Source organism: Triturus cristatus, chromosome 8 (assembly GCF_964204655.1).
Source record: "Triturus cristatus chromosome 8, aTriCri1.1, whole genome shotgun sequence".
Taxonomy (NCBI): Eukaryota; Metazoa; Chordata; class Amphibia; order Caudata; family Salamandridae; genus Triturus; species Triturus cristatus.
This window is the reverse complement of record NC_140591.1, coordinates 263,237,583-263,260,133: the sequence shown is the minus strand read 5'-3', so window position 1 is coordinate 263,260,133 and position 22,551 is coordinate 263,237,583. Positions and strand designations below refer to the sequence as shown.

The 22,551-nt window shown below is 46.6% G+C and overlaps 1 protein-coding gene across 7 annotated transcripts in view; it reads right to left on the bottom strand.

Moving 5' to 3' along the window:
* The window catches only part of GRIA4 (glutamate ionotropic receptor AMPA type subunit 4), an 829,275-nt gene that overhangs the window by 53,468 nt on the left and 753,256 nt on the right, over window positions 1–22,551 (bottom strand). For all 7 annotated transcript variants that reach the window (XR_014967667.1, XR_014967668.1, XM_085621467.1 and 4 more), the window contains exon 12: window positions 20,720–20,918. Coding sequence is in view for 5 of the 7 variants with exons in the window: in XM_085621467.1 (XP_085477593.1) it covers window positions 20,720–20,918 (199 nt within the window). In the remaining 2 variants the exon portion in view is untranslated. The remainder of the gene's footprint in view (window positions 1–20,719; window positions 20,919–22,551) is intronic.

The following is a 22,551-nucleotide window of genomic DNA, read 5'->3' as shown; positions in this document are numbered from 1 at the left end:
GGGAAGACATGGCTTGGCAGTTCGGGCTGGACTGTTCCCATGAGGCACAGGGTCAAGACTGATTTGCATATGGCCATGTCTGAACTGGGGTGGTGTAGTGGGCAAAAGAACGATGGATTTAACCCAGATCTCTTGACTGGGGGAGAATGTATGCATTGTCAGCATTCCGTCCATCATTTGTTTGTTGTAACTATAACTTGCGTCCTTGCCATGCGCTACTTAATACATGACATCACTCATGACATGTTCTATGACATCATTTATAACATAAATGCAACATCTGATAAACCATCAATGATGACACAACTGTGCTTGGTGGGGTGCACAAGTTATAGTTACTTCAATTAACTATAACTTGTGAATTTCACTATTTGTTTACTTCAATGTTCGTTAAAGAGTGCTCAGTGCAATGCGTTTGGTAATGGTGGCAGCTACAGACGTTAGTCTGCCAACTAAAGAGCAGTTGCGATAGATGATAGAATCAAAAGATCCCTCATTCAACAGTGTACCTTTATTTTTTACATGGCAATGAGAGTCATCAGCTGGTTCACAAATCCAAAGACATTCTGCGAATAAATGATCTGGATAGCTGTATAATTCAACTCTTTGAAGGCTGTCCGACACCCCTCTGTAACACTAATTTCTCAACAACAACTGAATAGATATAAAGGTCTTGTTTCATTCCAAGTATGATCTCATGTCATTTACTGTTTTTTGCTTTAGTGGAGAACACAGGACTTGATTTAAAGTTTGGGAGACTGAGTACTCTGTTGCAAAGTGACAGAGTACCCTATCCATGAAGCCCTCTATCTGCCTGCCTCACTTACAGTGGGGGAATGATAGGTATTCCATTGACGGAGCACCCATTGGCTACATCAACAGAATAGTTACTCCGATGACCCGATGGATTATGGGCTGTCAGAGGAAGGACTTTACACCATCCTCCCTATTTAAGGTGGACAGTGCAAAGCCTTTTTTTCAGTTGTGTGATGGAACACCGCAAGCATATACTCCGCACGCCTTTACAACACAGTCAGAACCCCGCGTGTGACGCTACCACCTGTTACTTTAGCACGCAAGTTGTTACAACGACTTGCTTTAGGGGCGCTGAACTTTGGAATAGTATACCTTGCTATTCCAACTCCAGTCTACACAACAGTAGTGAAGGTGTTGTACTTCAAAATCCAACACCAGTCCAACAACATGCCCCCTACAGCAAGTTATTCTAACGACTTTCGTACTAAAGTAACTCATCGTAACGTTGCATGCGGGGTACCAACCTCACTGTAAAGGCTGGTCGTTGTAAAGACTGCGGGGTAAATGATGTTTCCCTTTTTTTACTGTCTGTCACCATTATAAAAAACTTAGCAGTAATGGGCATCGTGGCTGCTGGTACCATCTGTCCAACTTTTGATACATTTTCCTACTTTGACAGAAACTGCCAGGGCCATGGGTCCTGCAAATGTAGAGAGATGTACGCAGGGACAGCAGACAGCTCTAAATGCAGAAGGTGAAGGTTCCCTGGAATGGAGGAGTTATTGTTCTCCGCCATCTTGATGGACTAAACTCACACCCATGGACGTCATTTAGGGGTTACCACTTGCGAACCCTGGTGCCATCTTCGGGACCTCTAATTCAGAGATTGCACGACAAACTGGAAACAGTATGTATTTTTTGCTTTTGAGAAGTCCGTCCTATATTTTCTATTGTTTCCACCCATTGGGCCTACTCTGGTTCTTGGGCAGCCTCCTATTTATTGCAGATGTACAGGGGAATGACAAGGGGTGAGGATGTTTTTGATCCATGGGCCAGTCACAAAGGATGTGGCAGAGCAACGCAAAGAGAAATTAAAGGCAACCTGCCTAAGCCCCCCTTCAAGCATAGCAATGCCTTCAAATGGCTTGTAGTAACTTTGAAGGGGGTTTTGTTTGACAGCCAAGAAAGACAAACGTTGTGCAGACATGTGAGAGCAGCGAGGCGCTGGGTCCTCCTCTCCAAGAAGGTGAACTTACTTACTGTTTAGGAGCCAGCAGTATACTCAAGGTAAAAATAAATAAATGCACTACACGGAAGTGAAAAACGAAAAGGGAAGAGTTGGGGAGTCCTCCAGAAAGGCAGGAGATAATACCTTTCAAATAACAGTCATCCCTCCTGCCAGAGTTTTTAACATGTCTCCCACAGATTTTAATATTTATTTCAAATGATTGCAAATAGTTTCATTTTTATTTTCCACGTTTCTGTTTTTCCAAGTATAAGTTTTTTAGCAGCAGTCCTGTCCAAGTCAGTCACTGCTGCTCTGAATTTGAGTAAACTGAAACTCAGTTAATACAAACAAATCTACTGTTAAAATTAAAGTTAGAGCCTGGGAGTGCCACATTAAAAACTCAGGCAGGTTTGACAAATGGAAGGGATTCTTTGTACTTAGAAATACACAATGTGCAACAGCTTCTGCTAATAAATCAGTTTAAAGAGACCACTGCTCTTCCTCCATCACCAAGTTTTCTGTAGAGTTATTTTCAAATGTCAGCCAGTTTTGACCAATGTAACTGTTTCATTGTGCCACAGATTATCATCTGTAAACTGGGTCACTCATTTTCACAAGTTCTTGTCCAAACCCCCTTTATGAAGTTGTAATTACATTCTATTCAGGTTTGCCAATGATATTGGTCCAACATGCTTTTAAGTACACCATTTGTCACACAATCAAGGAAGAATACACTCATCAAAACAAATGTTTCCCCTGTTTGAAAATTTCACTATATTGAACAATGTTTCCTGGATTTTGCGGAGATAACTAGACCACTAGACTCTTCTTTCATACTAATACCATTACTCAGGACCATGCCCACAAAACCTGAAGTCCTGGCTATGGCTCTGATGTATGTAATTACTTTCTGTTTGGATGTATGGCTGTGTGAGTGTGTGTGAGTGTGTGTGTGTTTAATATGTATCTGACAGTGAGTGTAGGTAATGTTTGGTTGTATTTGTAGGTAATATGTTAGCATAGTATTTGCCCCTAAGTGTGTATGTCTGACAAGCCTATAACTTTGAAACAATGGAAAACAACAGTCTTGAAGAGGAATTTGTTGATCAAGAAAGGATAGGACTAAAAGACTGATTAAGCCTACGGGCCTTTAAAGTTGTGCACTTTGAATCTGGCGCACCTTTGTAGACAAGTTATTCAAGCCTATAAGTTTCCCATATATGGCTGTACAAGGGTGTGTGTGTGTCAGATACAGATCAGAATTTATTTTTTCCATTCTGCTCCAATTCCTGCTTCTCCTGTTAGAAATTTAAAAAGTAGAATTGACAGAATAAAAAGAAGAATATTACTTGGAATGATTGAACTATTCACAGTTGGGATGAGGAAGCCTTCAGGCTGATAGAGAAAGAGTGTATCGGTATGTGTGTGTGTGTGTAGAATGGGTCTTTAACTTTTTTATTGGTTAGTGGGTCTGTCAGAAAGTAATGTCTCAAATCGACAGTGTAGGTAGTATGCGTGTGTTAAAAATGTGTGTATATGAGATCTGTGTTTTTTTGTGCCTCTTTTTGTATAAGCGAGGTATGTTTGGCTGTTCTGAGTGTGTAACAAACGTGTTTGTTCTGAAAGTTTACCCTGCTGTGTGTCTAGACCAGTTTACCTAGTTGTCTGTTGAAGGCATGTACATCTTTGACTTTGTGTTTTAGGATTGTGTGTTGGGCCATGCCTGTGTTAGGAATCTGCTTTGGTTTGGTGTGTTACATGTGTTGTGTGAAGAATGTGTGCCTAGTTATGTGTGTAAAGAATGGTAGCTTCAACCATGTTAGGAACATGTGTGAGTTATGTGTAGAGTTATGAGAGGTGACAGAGTGTTCAAGGTTAATGGAGTCAGATATAAGGAGGTAACAGTACTGGGCTGGGCATATAAGTGCATGAGTAATCAGTTCATACAGATGAGAGAAAAAACGTTGCAAATAGCTTTGTGCCAACATATGAAAGGGCTTCGTTACATGGATGTAGGTGAGATGCACATTAATAAATGTGGTGCCTATGGTTGACATAGACTAGATCATTATCAAATATTGTAGCTTTTTAACTTAAGTGAAGGCAGCTCCAATAATGCCATCATGGTCAAAGACCATGTGACTTTACCTCTTGTGATGACACCAGGGCCAAAGGTCAAATCCCGGCCAACTCCAATGAACCTTTCAGTGGCATTCAAGAATTCACCAACCCGCGAAGCTACAGACATCACCCCATCCCCTTCATCGACCATCCACCAGGCGCCACAGATGGCCCCCGCCCCCCAGAAACACCAGCCCATTATCTCCGTCTGGACACCAATCACAGCCGAAGACACCGCCTCGACGAAAGCATCCACTTGGGGGCCCCCACGACCCCTGCCCCCCGCACATCTACCTGCAGTGGTCTGACTTCTGCAACCTTCCAGTCGTCTGGGAAGGTGCCTGTTTTGAAGGTAGTGTTGATGGTGCGTTGTAGTTCGGGTGCGATGGCGGCAGCGGCTCTGTGATAGATGTGCGGGGGGCAGGGGTCGTGGGGTACTCGCAAATTGCTCGTGCAATCTCCAATTCATTCCTATGGGCCTGAAGGCCTAAAGGAATGAATGGGACGGCTTTCCTTAATTGCGACTCGCAATTTGCGAGTCACAATTAAGGAATGTGTAGGAATCGCTATTTTTATAGCGATTCCTACATGCATAGGCTTTTGCAATTCATTAATTGCGATTCCTTAATAATCGCAATTAAGGAATCGCAAAAGCCTACGTTGATGCATGTGCCAGTTAGTGTGGTAAGTTAAAAGGACATTGCAATTCACCTCAGAGTTCCATGACCATAGAAGGTAACACAGCCTTCACCACTCTCCTTTATATGGTCACAGAACTCCGCTGTGAATTGCAATAAACTGATAATGTATGGCTGGGGGAACTTTATCTCATCTATTATATTAAATGTCTGATTCGGGGGAGTTAGGTTTTTTCAAACAGGGAAATGTTTATTGAAAAGAGTAAGTGAAATACTAAACTGCTTGTTTGTAGTAAAAAGGAGACAATACATGTGAATTTGGAAAAAAGAACCCTAGCTTTGTTAAAAAAACCACAATCTGTCTTTAAAAGGATGATGTTGTTGAAAGTGATATCTGCAAACTGTGGATTTTCATGTTTTTTTTGCTGTTCATGAACATACTTTTCATTAAACAATAGACAATGTTAAAGCTTTGCAGAGTATTTTGGGACTGTCATGATGATAAGATACATATTTCACATGGACTCATAAAATGTTTTCTATATTTCATTGATCTTTGTGAAATAAGTACCACAGCACTGTAATTTGTGCATTGAAAGTACTACAACATGCAAAAAATGTACCTCTATGCATATCTATAACCAGACACATTGTGATTGCTCCCATATAGGATCTGTTTTCTGTTTTGCCAGTGAATATTGGCAAAGTGATTAGACACAGATAGAGTCAGCTATAGCAACCCTCTAGGTATTGTTATGCCCAACTTTCTATTGAAAAGTTGAGTTTTGTTTTGTTTTTTTTACTTTTTGCTACGTCAAGTTTTGCACCAGTTCTTGTGTGGAGCCATGAGCAGGTGGGTTAAGCATTTTACCTCTTAAAAGAAAACTAAGGGGTTTGAGCATTGACGTCAATTCACCAGAATGCTTGGGGTAGCAGAAGTGACTTCATATCAATCAATCAGGGAATTGTAAGCGCGTTACTCACCCGTGAAGCTCTCAAGGCGCTGAGGGGAGGGGTCCGTAGATCTGTTTAGCCAAAGAGCCAGGTCTTGAGGGTCTTCCTGAAGGTGTTCAGGGAGGGGGCACATCTGATGTCTGCCAGTAGCTCGTTTTAGGTCTTGGCTGCAATGTGAGAGAAGGATCTTCCGCCTGCTCTGGCTCTGTGGATGCGCAGGGTTTCAGCCAGTGCGAGGTTGGAAGATCGGAGGTTTCTTTTGGGTACGTGGAAGTTGATTCTGTCGTTGAGGTATTTGGGTCCGTTGTTGTGTAGGCATTTGTAGGCGTTAGTGAGGCTTTTGAAAGTGACTCTTTTCTCCACGGGGAGCCAGTGGAGACTTTGTAGGTGATGGCTGATGTGTTCGTGTTGGGGGATGCCGAGGACTAGTCTGGCGGCGGTGTTCTGTATTGTCTGGAGTTTGCGGCTTAGGGACTTGTTGATGCCGGCGTAGAGTGCGTTTCCATAGTCCAGTCTGCTGGTGATGAGTGCGTGGGTGACTGTCTTCCTTGACTCAGGGGGGATCCACTTGAAGGTCTTGCAGAGGATGTGGAGGGTGTTGAAGCAGCTGGAGGTGACAGCGTTGACCTGTCGGTTCATGGTGAGTGATGAGTCGAGTACGATGCCAAGGTTCTTGGCGTGGTCTGAGGGGGTAGGTGGGCTTCCAAGGACTGTTGGCCACCAGGTGCTGTCCCATGCAGAAGGGGTGTTACAGAGAACGAGGACTTCTGTCTTCTCGGCGTTGAGCTTCAATCAGCTGTTGGTCATCCAGACTGCGAATTCTTGCATTCCTTTCTGAAAGTTGAGTTGGGCAGTGGTGGGGTCTTTAGTGAGGGAGAGGACGAGCTGGGTGTCGTCGGCATAGCATACAATGTTGAGGCCGTGTTGTCAGACGATGGCTGCGAGGGGGGCCATGTAGATGTTGAAGAGGGTGGGGCTCAGTGATGAACCCTGTGGGACTCCGCAGGTGATTTTTGTGGGGTCGGGAGGAACGGTGGGAGTCTGATCCTTGAGCTTCTTCCTGAGGATTGATCGGATCCAGTCCAGGACTATTCCTTGTATGCCTGTGTCGTGTAGTCTGGCGATTAGTGTGGATGGGAGACGGTGTCGAAGGCCGCTGATAGGTCGAGTAGGATGAGGGCTGCGGAGTGGCCTTGGTCAAGGACGGTGCGGATGTCGTCTGTGGCAGCGAATAGGGAGGTCTCTGTGCTGTGGTTGCTTCAGAATCCGGATTGGGACGGGTCGAGGACGGCGTTCTCTTTAATGAATCGTGTCAGTTTCCTGTTGACTGTTTTCTCTGCAACTTTGGCTGTGAAGGGGAGGAGCAAGATGGGGTGATAGTTCTTGAGGTCGGTGGGGTCAGCTGTGGGCTTCTTATGCAGTGGTCTGACTTCTGCAAGCTTCCAGTCGTCTGGGAAGGTGCCTGTTTTGAAGGTAGTGTTGATGGTGCGTTGTAGATGATTTGCGAGTACAATTAGGTACTCGCAAATTGCTCATGCAATTTCAAGGGTGCAAAGGTGTAAAAATGACACCCTATTGCACCCCTGAAATTGATCTGTGCACATATGTTGCACACACACATGCCCTGAGGGCATGTGTGTGCGCAACATGAAACTTTGAAAAATGCACAAAAGTGCATTTTTCAAAGTTTTTGCAAATTACCATGAAGTTCAACTTCATGGTAATTTGCTCCCCCCTATTAGCGAAATTGCAATTTTTTTTACTTTAATGCATTACATTTAAGGAATCTCAATTTGATGATGCATCCCAAATGCAAAAATACCGGTCGCAAAGGGGCAGATTCTGAGAATCTGCCCGTTTGCGACCGGTTTTTCCTTTGATGCATGTGCCTGTAAGTATTTTAGTCCTTTTAATACATGGTCACACTATCATCCTTTCCACAAACAGCTTAAATTATTGGTATCTTGTTCATGTGAAAGAGATAGCAATACTGCTGACAAGGAATAAAAACGGAATGCGTAGTGTGCAAGTAAACACTCCAAAAAGCAGTAAAAAGATACTACAGTTTAACGTCAGCAAAATGCTGTAGCTCAGAACGTATAGAAACAAGCAAAGATATATCTTTCCTGTAATGACCTGCAGTGTGCAAAAATTATACATGCCCCCACTAATGTCTTTTCTGTTGATCACTATTTAAAAAACAAAAACAAAAAAAAAACAGATGAGAAAAACGAAAAGCCAGTTCTCGTTTTGAATGTTTAAACTGAAGCTGTATTTATGCTCTGAAACCTGCCTTTCACCTTGCCTACTGGCATTGCTATGTCCCAACTCAACTGTAATACATTTTCACAGTTCAACAGGAATGTCATTTCATTGATACAGGTGACTAAAGATGTCACAAGTCCACAGTAATAAGGATACTAGAAATGGCTTTTCACACAGTCTCTTACGTGTTATATAAATAAAACAGTATTGGTCCTACCTGCCGTTTCGGGATCCTGGTGCTATTTCCAAAACACTTGGGGCATCATTTACGAGGTTTTGGTGCAGGAAAGTGCCACCAGGAATCTTTGCGTGGCCTTGTAACTATGCCGGGGCACATTGCGCAACCAGAGCATCAAAAAAGTGCTGTTCGGCAGTGCGAAAGTGCCGCTAGGGGCCTTGTAAATGAGATCCTTGGTGTTTGCTCTTGTGGCCTTGAGGAGGGAGCTTTTCCATAACTAAATTCTTAACCTCTTCGCTGCGGCGCAAATTCCGCCGCAGCGCTGCCGCAGTGCTGGACATTCCATTCGTGGGCGTGGTAATGACGTCTCCCGGCCGTCGTCCGCACACGCCCATTGTGACTCATGACGGCCGGGAGACGTCATGAGCATGGAAGAGGTTAATAAAATTAATAATGTGCCCGGCGCTTTTTACCGCACACTGGGAACACATTGGTTGCCCTTCCCCATTTCAGAAGCACATTAAGTAAAAAAAACTCCAGCCCACAACAATTAGTAAAGTAAAAAAAAGTCAAACATGAGCATGATTTTTCCCGACATGATTTGGACCAGATGTGATTAACACATGAATGTGTGCGTGCTGGGGGGGTGGGACATGAAATGTGGTTCGGGTTTCCTTCTCAAATTGGATGGAGTAATTGGAACAAAACGATAACAATTTAAAACATAAATCCATCAATGGCAGTCATTGGATCCACTTACGAAAAATCAGAACCCACGACCTTCCTAATATCTATGAATGAACATTCGATCCAATAGGTCACTGAGTCATCTCCTGCCATTTTGTTTTCAACTTTGTTAAAAGTACTGTGTTCACTCAATAATCTTCCCTTGCACAGGAAGCGTGAACAGCAGTCTAACACTGCCTGGAAATGTCCATTGTTAGTGAGAGCAGCAAGTGAGGGGGCGCACATCACACACATCATTGCTTAATTGATGATTGACCAATTTCTATTGAAGTTCAGAGGTGTAGCTGGGTCCTCAGTTCAGAAGTGAAGGTGGGTCTTGACAAGTGGTACACCTGCTTGGAAGGCGTCTGGATCCTGCTTCACTTGAAGAGTGTTTCTTAAGTAGAGGCTTTCATTTATTACAAGATAGCGTACGAGGTGACCTATCAAATAATTCGCCTTGATGAGACCCTTTCTGCTACAACCAATCCCAAGCCAGGATCGCAATCACTGGCTAAAGATGTTTTTCTTACATGAGCTAACATCAATGTGCTTGTTCACACAAGTCTGAAAGCAGAAATGTAATATGGTATTTGTTGCTTGTCAGAGCGGAAGGTGTATCATGATCACATTGTACTCAGAGCCGGATTGGCCGTAGCGGGCACTGGGCATTTCCCCGGTGTGGGCCGGTTTTGTCACTGGGGGCCGGGCAGGGCTGCAATATCAGCCCCCTGTAACGAAAGCAGGAGCGGGGCTTCTTGCTAGCACCCCTCGCCGCCGCTCCCAGGACCGGTCGAACAGCAATCTGCAGGGCTGGTTGCTCTTCCTAGTCCGATCCCAATTGCACTGAAACCGCAGGGCTGTAAACACTTAGGGGCAGATTTATGAGCCCCTTGCGCCACTTTTGCGTCACTTTTCCCATGTTAAAAGTGACGCAAAAGTGGCGCAAGGGGCTCATAAATCTGCCCCTTAGAGAAGAGACATCCATTTAGTGGAGGGTCAAGTACATGGGGCGGTAGGTGAATTGGGGATCTACCGCTCATTTAGAACACGTCAAAATGTTGGGAGAGCTGAAGAATATGACAACCGATCTCCTGGTAATTGAGCAGTGCTCATCTTTACCTGATGATATCTAAATACGCGGGAAATTCCTTTTACTAATGCCATTATCACCAGCAAAATTAGCTGAATGTGCTGCCTACGTGCCTAGTACGTCTGTGAGAAAAGAAGATGAGAGCAGGCAGGTTTGTAATTCTTCTAAAGAACGGTTACAAAAGGCATTTGGATGAATACATAACGTATATTTCATTAAACTTGTAGCTGCACTTGCTCAGAGTGGTTTAAATTAATTGAACTTATATGAAAAGTCTACGACACCGATGTATAGAAAATAAACGCATGAAAAAACGGTGAAAACGTATTTGCACAGGAAGTTCACATCCAAATAATGCTAAAAACAGGTTGTTTTTTCCTTTTACGGGCTACATCACTGCGCTTGCTTAACCACAACGTAGAAATCGGGGACAGCAGGACTTATCCGATCAGTGTTCTGTTGATTATAACTTTGTGGAAGTGCATTTTTTTTTTTTTTTTTTTTAAATTTTTATTGAACAATAATTCGGTTACAAGCACGGGCCTACAACCACCAGGGCCGGCCGCTAGGTACAGAATGAAATATACATTTATCAAGGCTGCAGTCAAGTCCCGGGGCGCAGCCCCGTAGTGGCTCCGGATAGTTCTAAAGGAACAGGAGACTTAAGTCCAACAGACACAAAAACTAAAAGAAAAACAAAAGGCGAGGCATAAGGGCAAACAGTGCGGGTCAGGCTTCCTCCGGGGAACTCCAGTGCAGACCATTAAGCAGCCGGCAAAAGGAAGGAGTACCGGGAGGCTGGGGACGGGGGGGGGGGTCAAGGGAGATGAACGTCCATATGTAGTTATTCCAAAAGGTGCCAGGAACCATCAAGGGTCAGGGGGACATGGCGATATCGGTGTCCACCAGGGGGGGCGTACAGATACCCCCGCGATACGCATTCCATTGCCCCCAGATTCTACCCCATGCCCCCGGCTTACCACGGGCCACATACACAGTCTTCTCCCTGAACATACACCAGTCCATATTCTCCTTCCATACTGATACGGTGGGTGGCCGTTGGGCGCCCCAAAGCTGCGCTATATCTCTCTTGGCAATCATGTTCCCCAGGGCCGCCCACCGAGTCTGAGCCGCGCTGTAATCATTGGGCTCCCACACATTCAGGACACAGCGACGCACCTCCGGCAGCAGCACCACCCCAGTGACCTGTCCCATAACCGTATGGACCCGGCGCCAGTAGTCCGCCACCTCGCGGCACTCCCACAGGATATGGAGAAAGGTGGCGCTGAGCCCACAACCCCGCTTACAGAGCCCGTCGTCGGAAAATCCCATCGAGACCAAGCGAGGACCCGTCACATACACCCGGTGAAGAATCTTGAGCTGTACCAACCGGAGACGGGCTGGAATGGCGACCTCCTTGGGGGACGACAGTGCAGACTGCCAGTCCTCGTCGTCCAATTCCACCCCATCCCCCGTCCAAGCCTCCCGGAGGCGCACAAAGAGGTCAGCCCGATGATTAATCAGTTTTTTATAAGTTAAAGAAATGGTACTGTCAGGGACATGTCCGTCAAGTATGCGGTCCTCGAGGGGCGAGGTCCCCTCCCCAAAGACCGAGAGCAGGGCGTGTCGAACCTGGGCATAGCGGAAGAACTCCCTGTCCGTAAGCTCGTATTCGGCCTGGAGCGCCGCGAAAGTCTTAACCGTGCCCTTATGCCACAGGTCTCCCACTTTGCTGATACCAATCGTATCCCACTGGTCAAACCCCTTCGTAGTCCAGAGGCTGCCCAGGCGGTCGGAGGCAAACAAAGGAGTAGCACATGTTAGTCGCTCACTCCAGCCCGTGGCCGCAGTGGCAGCCCTCCAGGTCCGCACCGCAATCTTAGTAGGCCAGCCGAGCGGGAGTAAAGTGCCCTGTTATAGTTCCCGCCGGGAAGCAGGAACTTGTCCATCTCATACGCCGGATTCAAGCCAGGCGCATACGTGGCATGGTTAATGGCCGATAGCTGCGAGGCCCAATAGTACCTGCGAATGTCAGGAAGCGCGATGCCCCCGTCGTACCAGGGGAGAGTAAGCTTAGCAAGAGCAATACGCGCCCGCCCGTCCCACACCAGTCTCCTCTGCAGGCTCTCCACCTCCCGAAAGTAGGCCACCGGGATAACGTCGAAGGAGTTCTGGAGTGCATAGAGGAACCTGGGAAGGGACATCATTTTGAACAGCGCGGCCCGACCCAGCGGGGACAGGGGCAGCCTGCACCACCGGGCCGTGTCCTCTCGCAATCGCCGGAGTGGACGCAGGAGATTCTGCTCATAGCGAGCCACCGGGTCCAGCGAAACGTATATCCCCAGGTACTTAAAGCCGCTCAGAGATATTTGGATCGGAAGCCGAGGCGGCAGGAGAGGAGGACCACCAGAGATGGGATAGACGCAGGATTTAGACCAATTGATCGTGAGACCCGAATTGTTCCCAAAGGAAGTCAGAACGTCAAAGAGGACGTTGAGCGACTGCCGCGGTGAGGTGAGATACAGGAGAATATCGTCCGCATACAGCGAGACCCGATCTTCGAAGCCCGGGGCCCACCGGATCCCCCTAAGCGAGGGCTCCCAGCGGAGCCAAGCAGCGAGTGGCTCCAGGGCGAGAGCAAAGAGCAAAGGGGACAACGGGCACCCCTGCCTCGTGCCCCTGCCGAGGGCAAAGGGCCGAGAGACCCGCCCATTCACCACCACCTGAGCCATGGGTCCCGTGTAAAGAAGCTTCACCCAGCCAATAAATCCTTCCCCAAAGCCAAATTTAGCCAAGACAGCCCAGAGGAATGGCCACTCGATGGTGTCAAAAGCCATCGTGGCATCCAAAGAAACCAGCACGGCCGGTTCGGAGAGGAGCTCCGCCCTGGCCAGGGCGCCGTGAAGACGCCGCAAGTTAAGAGCGGTGTTGCGGTGCGGGATGAAGCCGCATTGGTCCGGATGAATAAGATCGCACACGACGCTCAACAAACGATTGGCAAGCACTTTCGCCAGGATTTTAGGCTCTGCATTTAGCAGTGAAATAGGCCGGTAAGAAGTACAGCGGTCTCGCGGCTTGCCCTCCTTGGGGATCACGACTATCGTGGCCAAACGCTGGTCAGCCGGAAGGGAACCCGCCGCAAGAGACTCACGGAACATGCGACTGAGGAAGGGCGCAAGCTTATCAGGGCGCAATTTATATAGCTCAATGGGCAGACCGTTGGGACCCATAGCCTTGCCCGAGCGAAGGGAGCGGATCGCGGTCGCTATTTCATCCGCCGACAAGGGAGCGTCCAGCCGCTCACGGTCCTCAACGGACAGGCCGGGCAAGGCAATATCCCTCAGTAGAAGGCGAGAGTCGTCCTCATCCCTGTCAGTCACTGGGGAGTACACAGCCCGGAGGTGGTCGGCGAAACATTCCACAATATCATCCGGCTCAGTCACACACACACCTTCCGCAGCACGCAACTCCGGGACCACACGATTCACTCTCTCCTTTTTGTCCAGCCACGCAATCAACTTTCCCGCCTTGTCCCCGGCGTCGTACAGTCGACCCTGCTGCTCCCTATACATAGTTTTGGCCGCGTCAGTGACCAGGGACCTATATTCAAACTGTTTCAGGCTAAGGGCATGGAGCCCGTCCGGAGTGACATTCGCCTCCAAGGCCGACTCCAGCCCCGAGATGTCAGTCTCCAGCCTCACCACTGCCTCACTCTTGACCTTCTTAGCCACCACTATCTGGGAGAGGGCGTGTCCGCGGATCACGGTTTTAAAGGCTTCCCACAGGGACATTGCAGACGACACCGACCCCTCGTTATCAAGGAAGTATTGGTCCATAGCCTTAACCAGGCTGTCGCGAGTCGTAGGGTCTCGCAGGTACCATGGGTTAATGGGAGCGATCCGCCCTGCAGACCGCGACCCGGTGTCAAAAAGAAGCCACAGCGGAGAATGGTCGGAGATACCCCGCGCCAGGTGCCTGACCTCTCTAATCCGACCAGTCTGCGCCGCGGGCATAAGGAAGTAGTCTAACCTAGAGAGACTCCCATGCGCCCCCGAGTGAAAGGTGAACTGACATTGGGTCGGATGCATTAATCTCCAGCTATCCACCAGGCCGAAGGTCTCCATCATCCCACCCAGCCATGCCTGGGCAGCGGGGAGGGTCCTTGGTGGGTGACGATCCAGTTCACCCGAAACCACAGAATTAAAGTCCCCGCCCATGAGCAGGAGGCTGTCCGGAAGGTCAAGCAGCATTCGACCCAAGTCAGTGAAGGTGGAGTTCTGGAGGCCCGGGGGGACGTAGACTGAAACCAGGGTAAGGGGCTGCCCCTCCCACCTCCCAATCAAACACACATAGCGCCCTCTGTCATCCGAGACTATCTTAGTGATCTCCACCGGAAGGGAGGTTCGCAGGAGAATGCCCACCCCCCTGGAACCAGTTGTGAAACCAGAATGGGCTACGAGGCGATATCCCCCCCTGTTCATTGCATGACAAACATTACCAACCAGATGCGTCTCCTGGAGAAACACCACATCAGGAGTCAAACGACGCAAATATTGCAGCACTACACCCCGCTTGATACGGTCCCCCAACCCATTGACGTTCCATGACATAAGCCTCAACCCGTCCCCCCCATCCCCTCCAGTAGATCAAGGGTCCCCCAGCCTGCAGCACAGTTCCCAGATGTGGACAAAAATCAATACCTCGCCCTGTAAACAAAAAACACACAACAAAACAACCCCTCCTCCCCCCCAACCCCCCCCCAAGTCCAACTCCCCCCACCCTGCACCCCTGCGGGCCAAAAAACCCCCCCAACTTGCAGTGTGCCTGTCGCCCCACTAACCCCATTCTACGAAAAGACCCCGGAGGAGGAAAGGGACCCGTCCCCGCCCGCCCCCCTCACAGGTCCTGGTGAAACACAATATACAAAAGAAGTAAGACCCAACTGAACAGTGCAAAACGGCAAAATCAAGGACCAAAAGTCATTCTAAAGGGGACCCGTCACCTGCGGTGCCCGCAGAGGGTCCGGGACGGCCACCTCCGTCCGGCAGCGAGTCCAGCCAGTCACTTGCGGCCACAGGAGAGTCAAAAAAGGCTGTCCGATCCCCATGTTCCACTCGGAGTTTTGCAGGGTAGAGCATCGAATACTTTAGGCCCAGCTCGCGGAGACGACGCTTCACCCCTAGGAATCCCATCCGCTGTTTCTGGACCAGTTGCGTGAAGTCTGGGTAAAAATTGATGGTCGAGTTCTCGTGACGAACCGGGCCGTGGGTCCGTGAGGCCTGCAGAATAGCGTCGCGGTCCCTGTAGTGGAATAGTTTGGCCACGATAGGCCTCGGGGGGGCCCCCGGCCGTGGCCGACCGCCCGGAACTCGATGGGCCCGCTCCACGGCAAAGAACTTACTTAGGCCAGCCGGGGACAACTGTTGCAGGATAAGTTCCTCGACCACGAGGTCAACCGGGCGGCCGTCGGAGGACTCCGGTACACCTATGACGCGGATGTTGTTGCGTCGGGCCCGTCCCTCGAAGTCCTCAAGCCGCCGGGCCATATGATCGTTGACCACCCTGATGTCTCCAAGCGCGGCCCGCAGATCCGACACCTCCGCACCGAGGGTGGAGGTCCGTGTATCGAGGGCCTGGACCCTCTCGTTAGTTTTGGAGAGGTCGGCCCGGATCAGGGTGACATCAATCGCGACGGTGTCGATCTTACGGGCCAGGGCCTCGTATTGCGTGGCGATGGTTTCCCTGATGCCAGCAATGGCGCCCATAATGTCCTGCAGGGAAAGTTCCGTAGAGACGTTCGTGCCTCCCCCTGCAGCGTCCGGGGGGAGGCCAGCAGCGCCAGGGGACCCTCTGCCCTGGGTGTAGCGGTCCATGTTGTTGCTCTGGACCGCTCCCCCGCGGAGGGAGGCCTTGGTCTTGCGCCCCTCGGGACCCCCTTTGCCCCCCATGTGAACACGGTCACTCAAGGGGACCTCCAATCAAGAGGTGTAAGGGCACCAGCAAGAAGACCTCAAAATGTCGGTATAGGGGGTCCGAGGCGATAGGCACTCTAGTGGCAGGTGGAGGAAAACCTCGTGCAGAGGCCCAGGAAGCACCTCGCCACCCCGAGCGCACCCGCCAGCTGGTCTCCTGAAGTCCAAAACCGAAACCGAAAGTGGTGGACCGGCAACTGGCACCGCGCTGAAGCCGCTGTTGTTCAATTGCAGCCCGGCCCCACGGGTCACCTTCACCCCGGTCACCTCCGTCGGGTGGGTCCCAAAAGTTCCGACGACGACAACTCAGGATTCCCAGGTCCGAGTTGATTTTTGAAAAGAGATATGTGCTCAGCTGGTCTTCATCTCCCAGATTCCATAAACCACATCAGGATATTCTCAGGATAAATTCCGAGGAGCAGAAAGGGTCCGGGGAGCCCTGTGCTCACGCGACCATCTTGGATGCGCGCTAGGCTCCTCCTCCGGAAGTGCATTTTTTAAAGTTTTTGAATTCTGCTGATGTGACGTTCAAGCCATAGGGCAAAACAAAGAGTTTTGTACCGATGAGCTATGAAAGTAAAGGAATCTCCACCCCAAATATTTGTTTGTGCCGCCCAATTGAATAAATTATTTTATGACACAAACGTAGGTTTCTAGTTGTGTGGTATGGATCGCCAGATATGCAAGCTTGTTTGCGGACATGACCGAAAAATGTAGTAGGTACACATCAGAGAAAGTTAACATGGTCCTTAGTGAAGCAGCTTCAATGATGTGCTTTAAATGCTTCAGGCATGGATGAGACAACCAACAACATTCTGTGCTCCCAGGATATGGCTAGAGGTTTTGGTTGGAGGTAACTATCAATGCAATTACAGTCGTCTGCCTTGGCGATGTTGATTGCAAGGACTAGAGTGATCCGATTTGGCAGTGCAGTTATCACAGGATTCAAGGTCACCTTGTTGTCCGGAAGGATGCAAATTGATGGTGGCCTGAGACACTCAATTCCTCTACCACCTCTCCCTTCACTGCCAGAGATTTAGGAATCTTATTAGATTCGAATGTGTCCTTCTCTTCACAAATCCAACAGGTGTCTGCTGTCAGTTTTGCAAATTTTAAATTATGAAAGAAGATGCTACATCTTGTTCCGGAGAGTACTCGGAAAATGATTGTTCATTCATTGGCAACATCTAGAATGGATTATACGAACAGTCTTTATATGGGTCTTCCTGCTTATTTAACTCACAGACTCCAAATGGTTAAAAATGCAGCAGCAAGTCTGATTTTAAGAATTCCATATAGTCAGTCTGTCTCTCCTCACTTGAAGCGCCTACATTGGTTGTCGATTGCCAAGCGTGTTACATTTAAAGTACTCACCTTGGCTTTTAGAGCAGTATCAGGACTTGGTCCTCTTTATTTAAGAAAAAGGCTGAGCTTGCATCAACAATCTAGACCTTTAAGATCAAACAGCCTCAGACTGTTGCAGGTCCCTAAAATTTCCAAGGCTAGAAAAGGAGGCATCTATTTTGCATTTCTGACTGCCAAACTCTGGAATGCACCGCCTTCCATTCTTCGGATGGCTTCCTCGGAGTCCATTTTTATGCAGACTCTAATAACTCTTCTTTTTGATGAGGCATGGATCATCCCGTTTCCTTCACCAGCACGCTAGTTTCTCTTGCTATTTAGCGCCGGGCGCTTCTTCTGAAGCAGCAACGCTCTGTAGAAGTACAATTTTATTGATTGATTGATGCACGAGTGATATTCGTTGATAATGATCCACAAGTGCCATTAAAGACATGGAGATGTTGATGCGGTGGAGGACCAAAGAGGAGGAAGAGAATTGATCTGTAACCGAATAGAAAGACGTCCATTTTGGAAGGATCCAGGCGTAGTCATTTGAATGTAGCAGCCTATGATGCGGGGCTGATTCCCTAGTTCATCACAAATATGGATAAAGATCTGAACATCAAATGCCTATGCAATAGCAAAGATTAGCAGCATAGCTCAGTTAAAAATAAAATACTGACGCCCACTTGTTCTGTAGCCCCTTGCATTATTTTCCGCCATTCATTTATGCCTAGATATACCTAAGATCACGTGCACACTTTGGTATGGAATCTGGAACTAAATATATGTCATTTCATTAGTTTTCCACCTGTAAGCAGGCTGAAATTAAACAAGCAAACACAAGAGCTCCATAGAAAATACTAGGTACCAACAGAAGGCCCATACTTTGAGTACAACAAATTACCTACATAGGGCGGGAGAGGACAAGGAGCAGGTTAGCTGTTTCTCAACAAGTGAAAGACAGCACTGCAATAAAAGAACACTGTGAACAGAAGAAAATAAAAAGACTCTGAAACGCTACAACCTGAACCTTTCCATAATCCACAAAAACACACTGGATTTGTGTCTCTCGGCCTCGTCATTTTGAGCTCCTGCATTAAATGCTGCAGCCGGTATCATAACTCACTAACAGACGCAAAGCTGCCAGCAACCCCAGAGACCGGCCTGCAGTCAATGGCGCCTATTGTTTGGAGGCTCGAGGATGGATCAGCAGTGCCATGTTGTTCTAATTATCTTTGGGTTTCTCATTCCCTCAGGAGCAAGTAATCATGATTATTACATACAGCTCTCTTGCCTGATGTGCCAAAATCAATAACCACTGAGCGAATTAAAAAGATTAAAAATTCAGCCCTGTGGCGCTGTGGATATCATTACAATGGCATCAAGTCTGCGGTGTTTTGGCCTTACATATAATACAAATAAAAAAGATAACTGAGGCGATGTGCAAAGTAAAGAGTGAAGTACTAACATTAAGTAAGACTAGCTCAGTTGCATAGCAACAAGCATCTTTCTACAGACGGCCAATCATAAGAAACATTCACAAGATGACTTAGCATAAAATGATGAGTGGTCTGGCAGAGAGTCCACACTTATGCACCACAGAAGCTATGATTGCTTGGGAGGTCGTGCATGCCCAGCAGCACACAAGAATGGACATATCACCTGCGGTATGCACACTACAATAATAGAATAATTAAGGGCAAAACAATGATGCCTCTGATTGTAGTGGGCTCCTTCTCTGGGTCCACCAATGGTGTTCCACAACAACTATCAAGTTAGGCATAATATGCCTCTTTTTTTATATGCACTTTCTATTTGAAAACAAACATAAGTCAAAGGTGTACCACAGCACAGACCGAGGTGTACTTGTAATATACACACTACACTGCTGAACTCTTAAGGACACTCAGAAGGGGAGCAGTTTCCAGGCTCACGTTGAATTGAATATCCAGAGTAGGTGTAAGTGAAAAGAAATGCTGAAAAGACACTGAAAGGGGTTTGTACGTTCCGGAAAATGGAAATATAAACAACGAAAATCTGAGGAAACACCCACCGCATCAACAATGAATCCAAAATAAAAAGTTAGTAAAAAGGGCAACCCAATGTTATCCTATGGGACAGGTAGACCTCACAGTAGTGAAAAACGAATGTATTCGTTATTCACTACCAGGACATATCAAACCTAAAAGTAACTTTAAAGAACAAACTCAACCTTTTAATTACAATGCACCCTGACCTATGGGCCACCTTGGTACTATCTTTGAAATTACATATGCAATGAAAGGGGGGATTTAGGCTTGGCAAGGGGGTTATATTTCCAAGTCAAATTGTCAAGCCATAAACCAAGTTAAGGGGAGTGAGCACAATCACTTTAGCACTGATTTAGTTAACCCTAGGGCCAACAAAAACGAATTTCAGCAGAAACGGAGGTAATTATGCAAAAAGGTTGGGGAAGAACTTCTAGGGCTGACAGGTCTAACAAGGAGATTCTCTGTCAGACAAGATTTCCTCTTATTTGACCGTAGATTATATTACTTGAATTTAGGATCACAAGCACAATGCTTTGAAAGGATCATTATTTTGGATAAGACATCAGGCAGCCCATGATTACTGTCCAAAATAGCAATCAATAGTTCGAATTAACCAAATAGTGTAGTAATTATCAGAATGTAGTGTTCACTTTAGGGTCTGAGCAATGTTTAGAATTGCATCTTTACTGTGCACTTTGAAGCAACATTGTATAGCATGACCATACTATACATTTAAAATATACACATGCGCACCTTAGGCAACCTACAAACATGCTTGTACGTTTCAGAAAAAAAAACAACGATGCTGACATACAGGGGCTATTTCTCTTCTATGTGGGGGCTGTGTAGCAGATTCCCTGCCGGGTGTCCCCATGCTCTGCTTTGCGGTACTGGTCAGGGAAATGTCGTGATGGCCACTCCACCTTAAATGGGACACGGCAGCTGTCAAAATGACCTATGACGTACAGGCCAGCAGGTCAATGGCTTCTGCTGGCAGAGCCAACTGAGGCTCAGCTGAGAGAAACCTGGCAGTTCCTCCACATCTAAATTGGCAGAGGAACTGATAGTTTGGTGGGGTGAAGTGCACCGACAATTTATGATGGCTCTCATGGTCTGCCAAATGCTAAATGAGGGCCTTAGTCTTATTTTAAAAATAAATGCAAAATGTTGAAATTAATTTGTATTATTTTACTTATTCAAACCATAGCTGAATTATTTGCAATCTGGTTTGCGTTCTCAAATAGTCATGCTCATTTAAAAATCAAAGCTACTTTTCATAATACTCACATGCCACATTTTATGGTTATCCATCTTTTATTATATATCAGAAAAACAAATTGCTGGAGAGCATTCTCAGAAGAACTTAAATCAAATTCACCATTAAGAACATTTTATTGAATGCTTCATAACTTACTTTGAAAAATTCCTTTGTTGATCCTGAGTCAAGTGTTCCATAGGCAATTTCTGATTGTTTGGCAAGGTCTTCTGCACTTTCTATAGGGGAGACCATCCTCTCAACAGTAAGGAAAGCAGCGAGGTTAGCAGTATATGATGAAATAATGATTAGTGTGAAGAACCACCACACACCCCCAACAATGCGACCTGAAAGGGATCTAAACATGAACAAGAAAATATATTTTATTATTGTGCAAATAGAGATTTTGTAATTTGTTGGCTATTATTGGTACATTAGCCTCAGAATCTTAACCACAATCAAACATAGATGAAATACATTACACAGGAACTGTCTTCAGATGTCAAGAAACATACGCCAATGCATGTTTCTATTAATATTTAAAATAGATCTGAGAGCACCTTTGAAATAATGACACAGAAGAGCAGGGGCATAGCTTGGTCTGTAAGACTGGGGGGTAGTGGGTGGCCACTTCAGATTTTCCAATAATCACGCTGGCATATAATGTTAAAATGCATTATAGCACAAGCAGGGTGCATGAGAGGGGCCAAAGGGACAGTGAAAACAGAGATAAATTTGGATTGGTAGGTGTACTGAGTGAGAGAAAGCTCAACTTTTTATAAAATAACCAACATTTTTGAGTACATTCGAGACGGAAAGAGGACGTGTGTGTTTTTGTCTGTGTGTATGTAAAAATTCCTAATGGAATCCGACAGATACCTTACCATACCTGACTGAAAGCACCTGTACTATGTATCAGGAAAGACATTTATTAGGGGGATGTAATGCTCCAAACGCACCCCCCGGGTGGCGTAAAAAAGCTTGAAAGGGGGCCCCCTGCAAAGTAGAAGGAGGACTCCTACCCAGTTAGAAGCTTTCCAGCCAGGGGTCCATGTACAGTGCCCTTGAACTTGGGACCCACCCAGGGCTAATGTTACGCCACTTCTACCCAAAGCTACACTCCTGCAGATGGGATTAGATTGGCTAACTATACCGAAACAAATTGGATAACTGACTATTTTAGAAGTTAATAAACTATTGGTCAATTTTGCTTGACGGTATCAGAATTGTTAGTTGTAGTTTTCTGCATAGGTATATGTTCACTAAATGGAACAATGTGATAAGGTAGGGCGAGGGCGAGTCTCCAGGTCCAGCCTATCCTTTTCCTAATGAGTATTAATTAAGTGAATACAGCCTGAAATTCAACATGCTCATTGGAAACTTCAATAAACAATGGAGTTCTAACTTTGACAGCAAGCTTACATTACTCCCTGTAGAACAGTACATGATGGTAATTAGTCTCAGACACCATCCGGTAACTATTAACATATCCCATAATAACACTTTGTAAAACTAATAAACACCACAGCATATAGCTTAATCCAAAATGAACATGACCATGCCACTTGCTTACAGCATTTCTGGTAAGTGAGCACTGGAAGAGACTTAATTTTGAGCAGCTATCTGGCACCATAGGATATGTAGAACTGGCCTCAGTAAACAAAGAGCAATTTGCATAAAGTGCATTGTACAAACTCAAGCTTAATGCACTGGAATGATTACTTGCTACATTGAGGACTAAAAAACAAAAGTACATTGTCGATAAGTACTTTAAAAAAAATGTTGAACACACTAATTATCATCAGTGTGTAAAAGAATATATATGCGGAGCATTGCTTTTTATAACACCAATGACAAGTTAACGGTCAATGGAGTCTAACTGACTGCATCAGTCATCTTGTATATTTATTAGTGGAAATGTTAATGCTTTGCTAATATGCCACCTAGAATTTCCTCAAGCTACATGTTTTAAAATCATGTTTTAGTAGCTA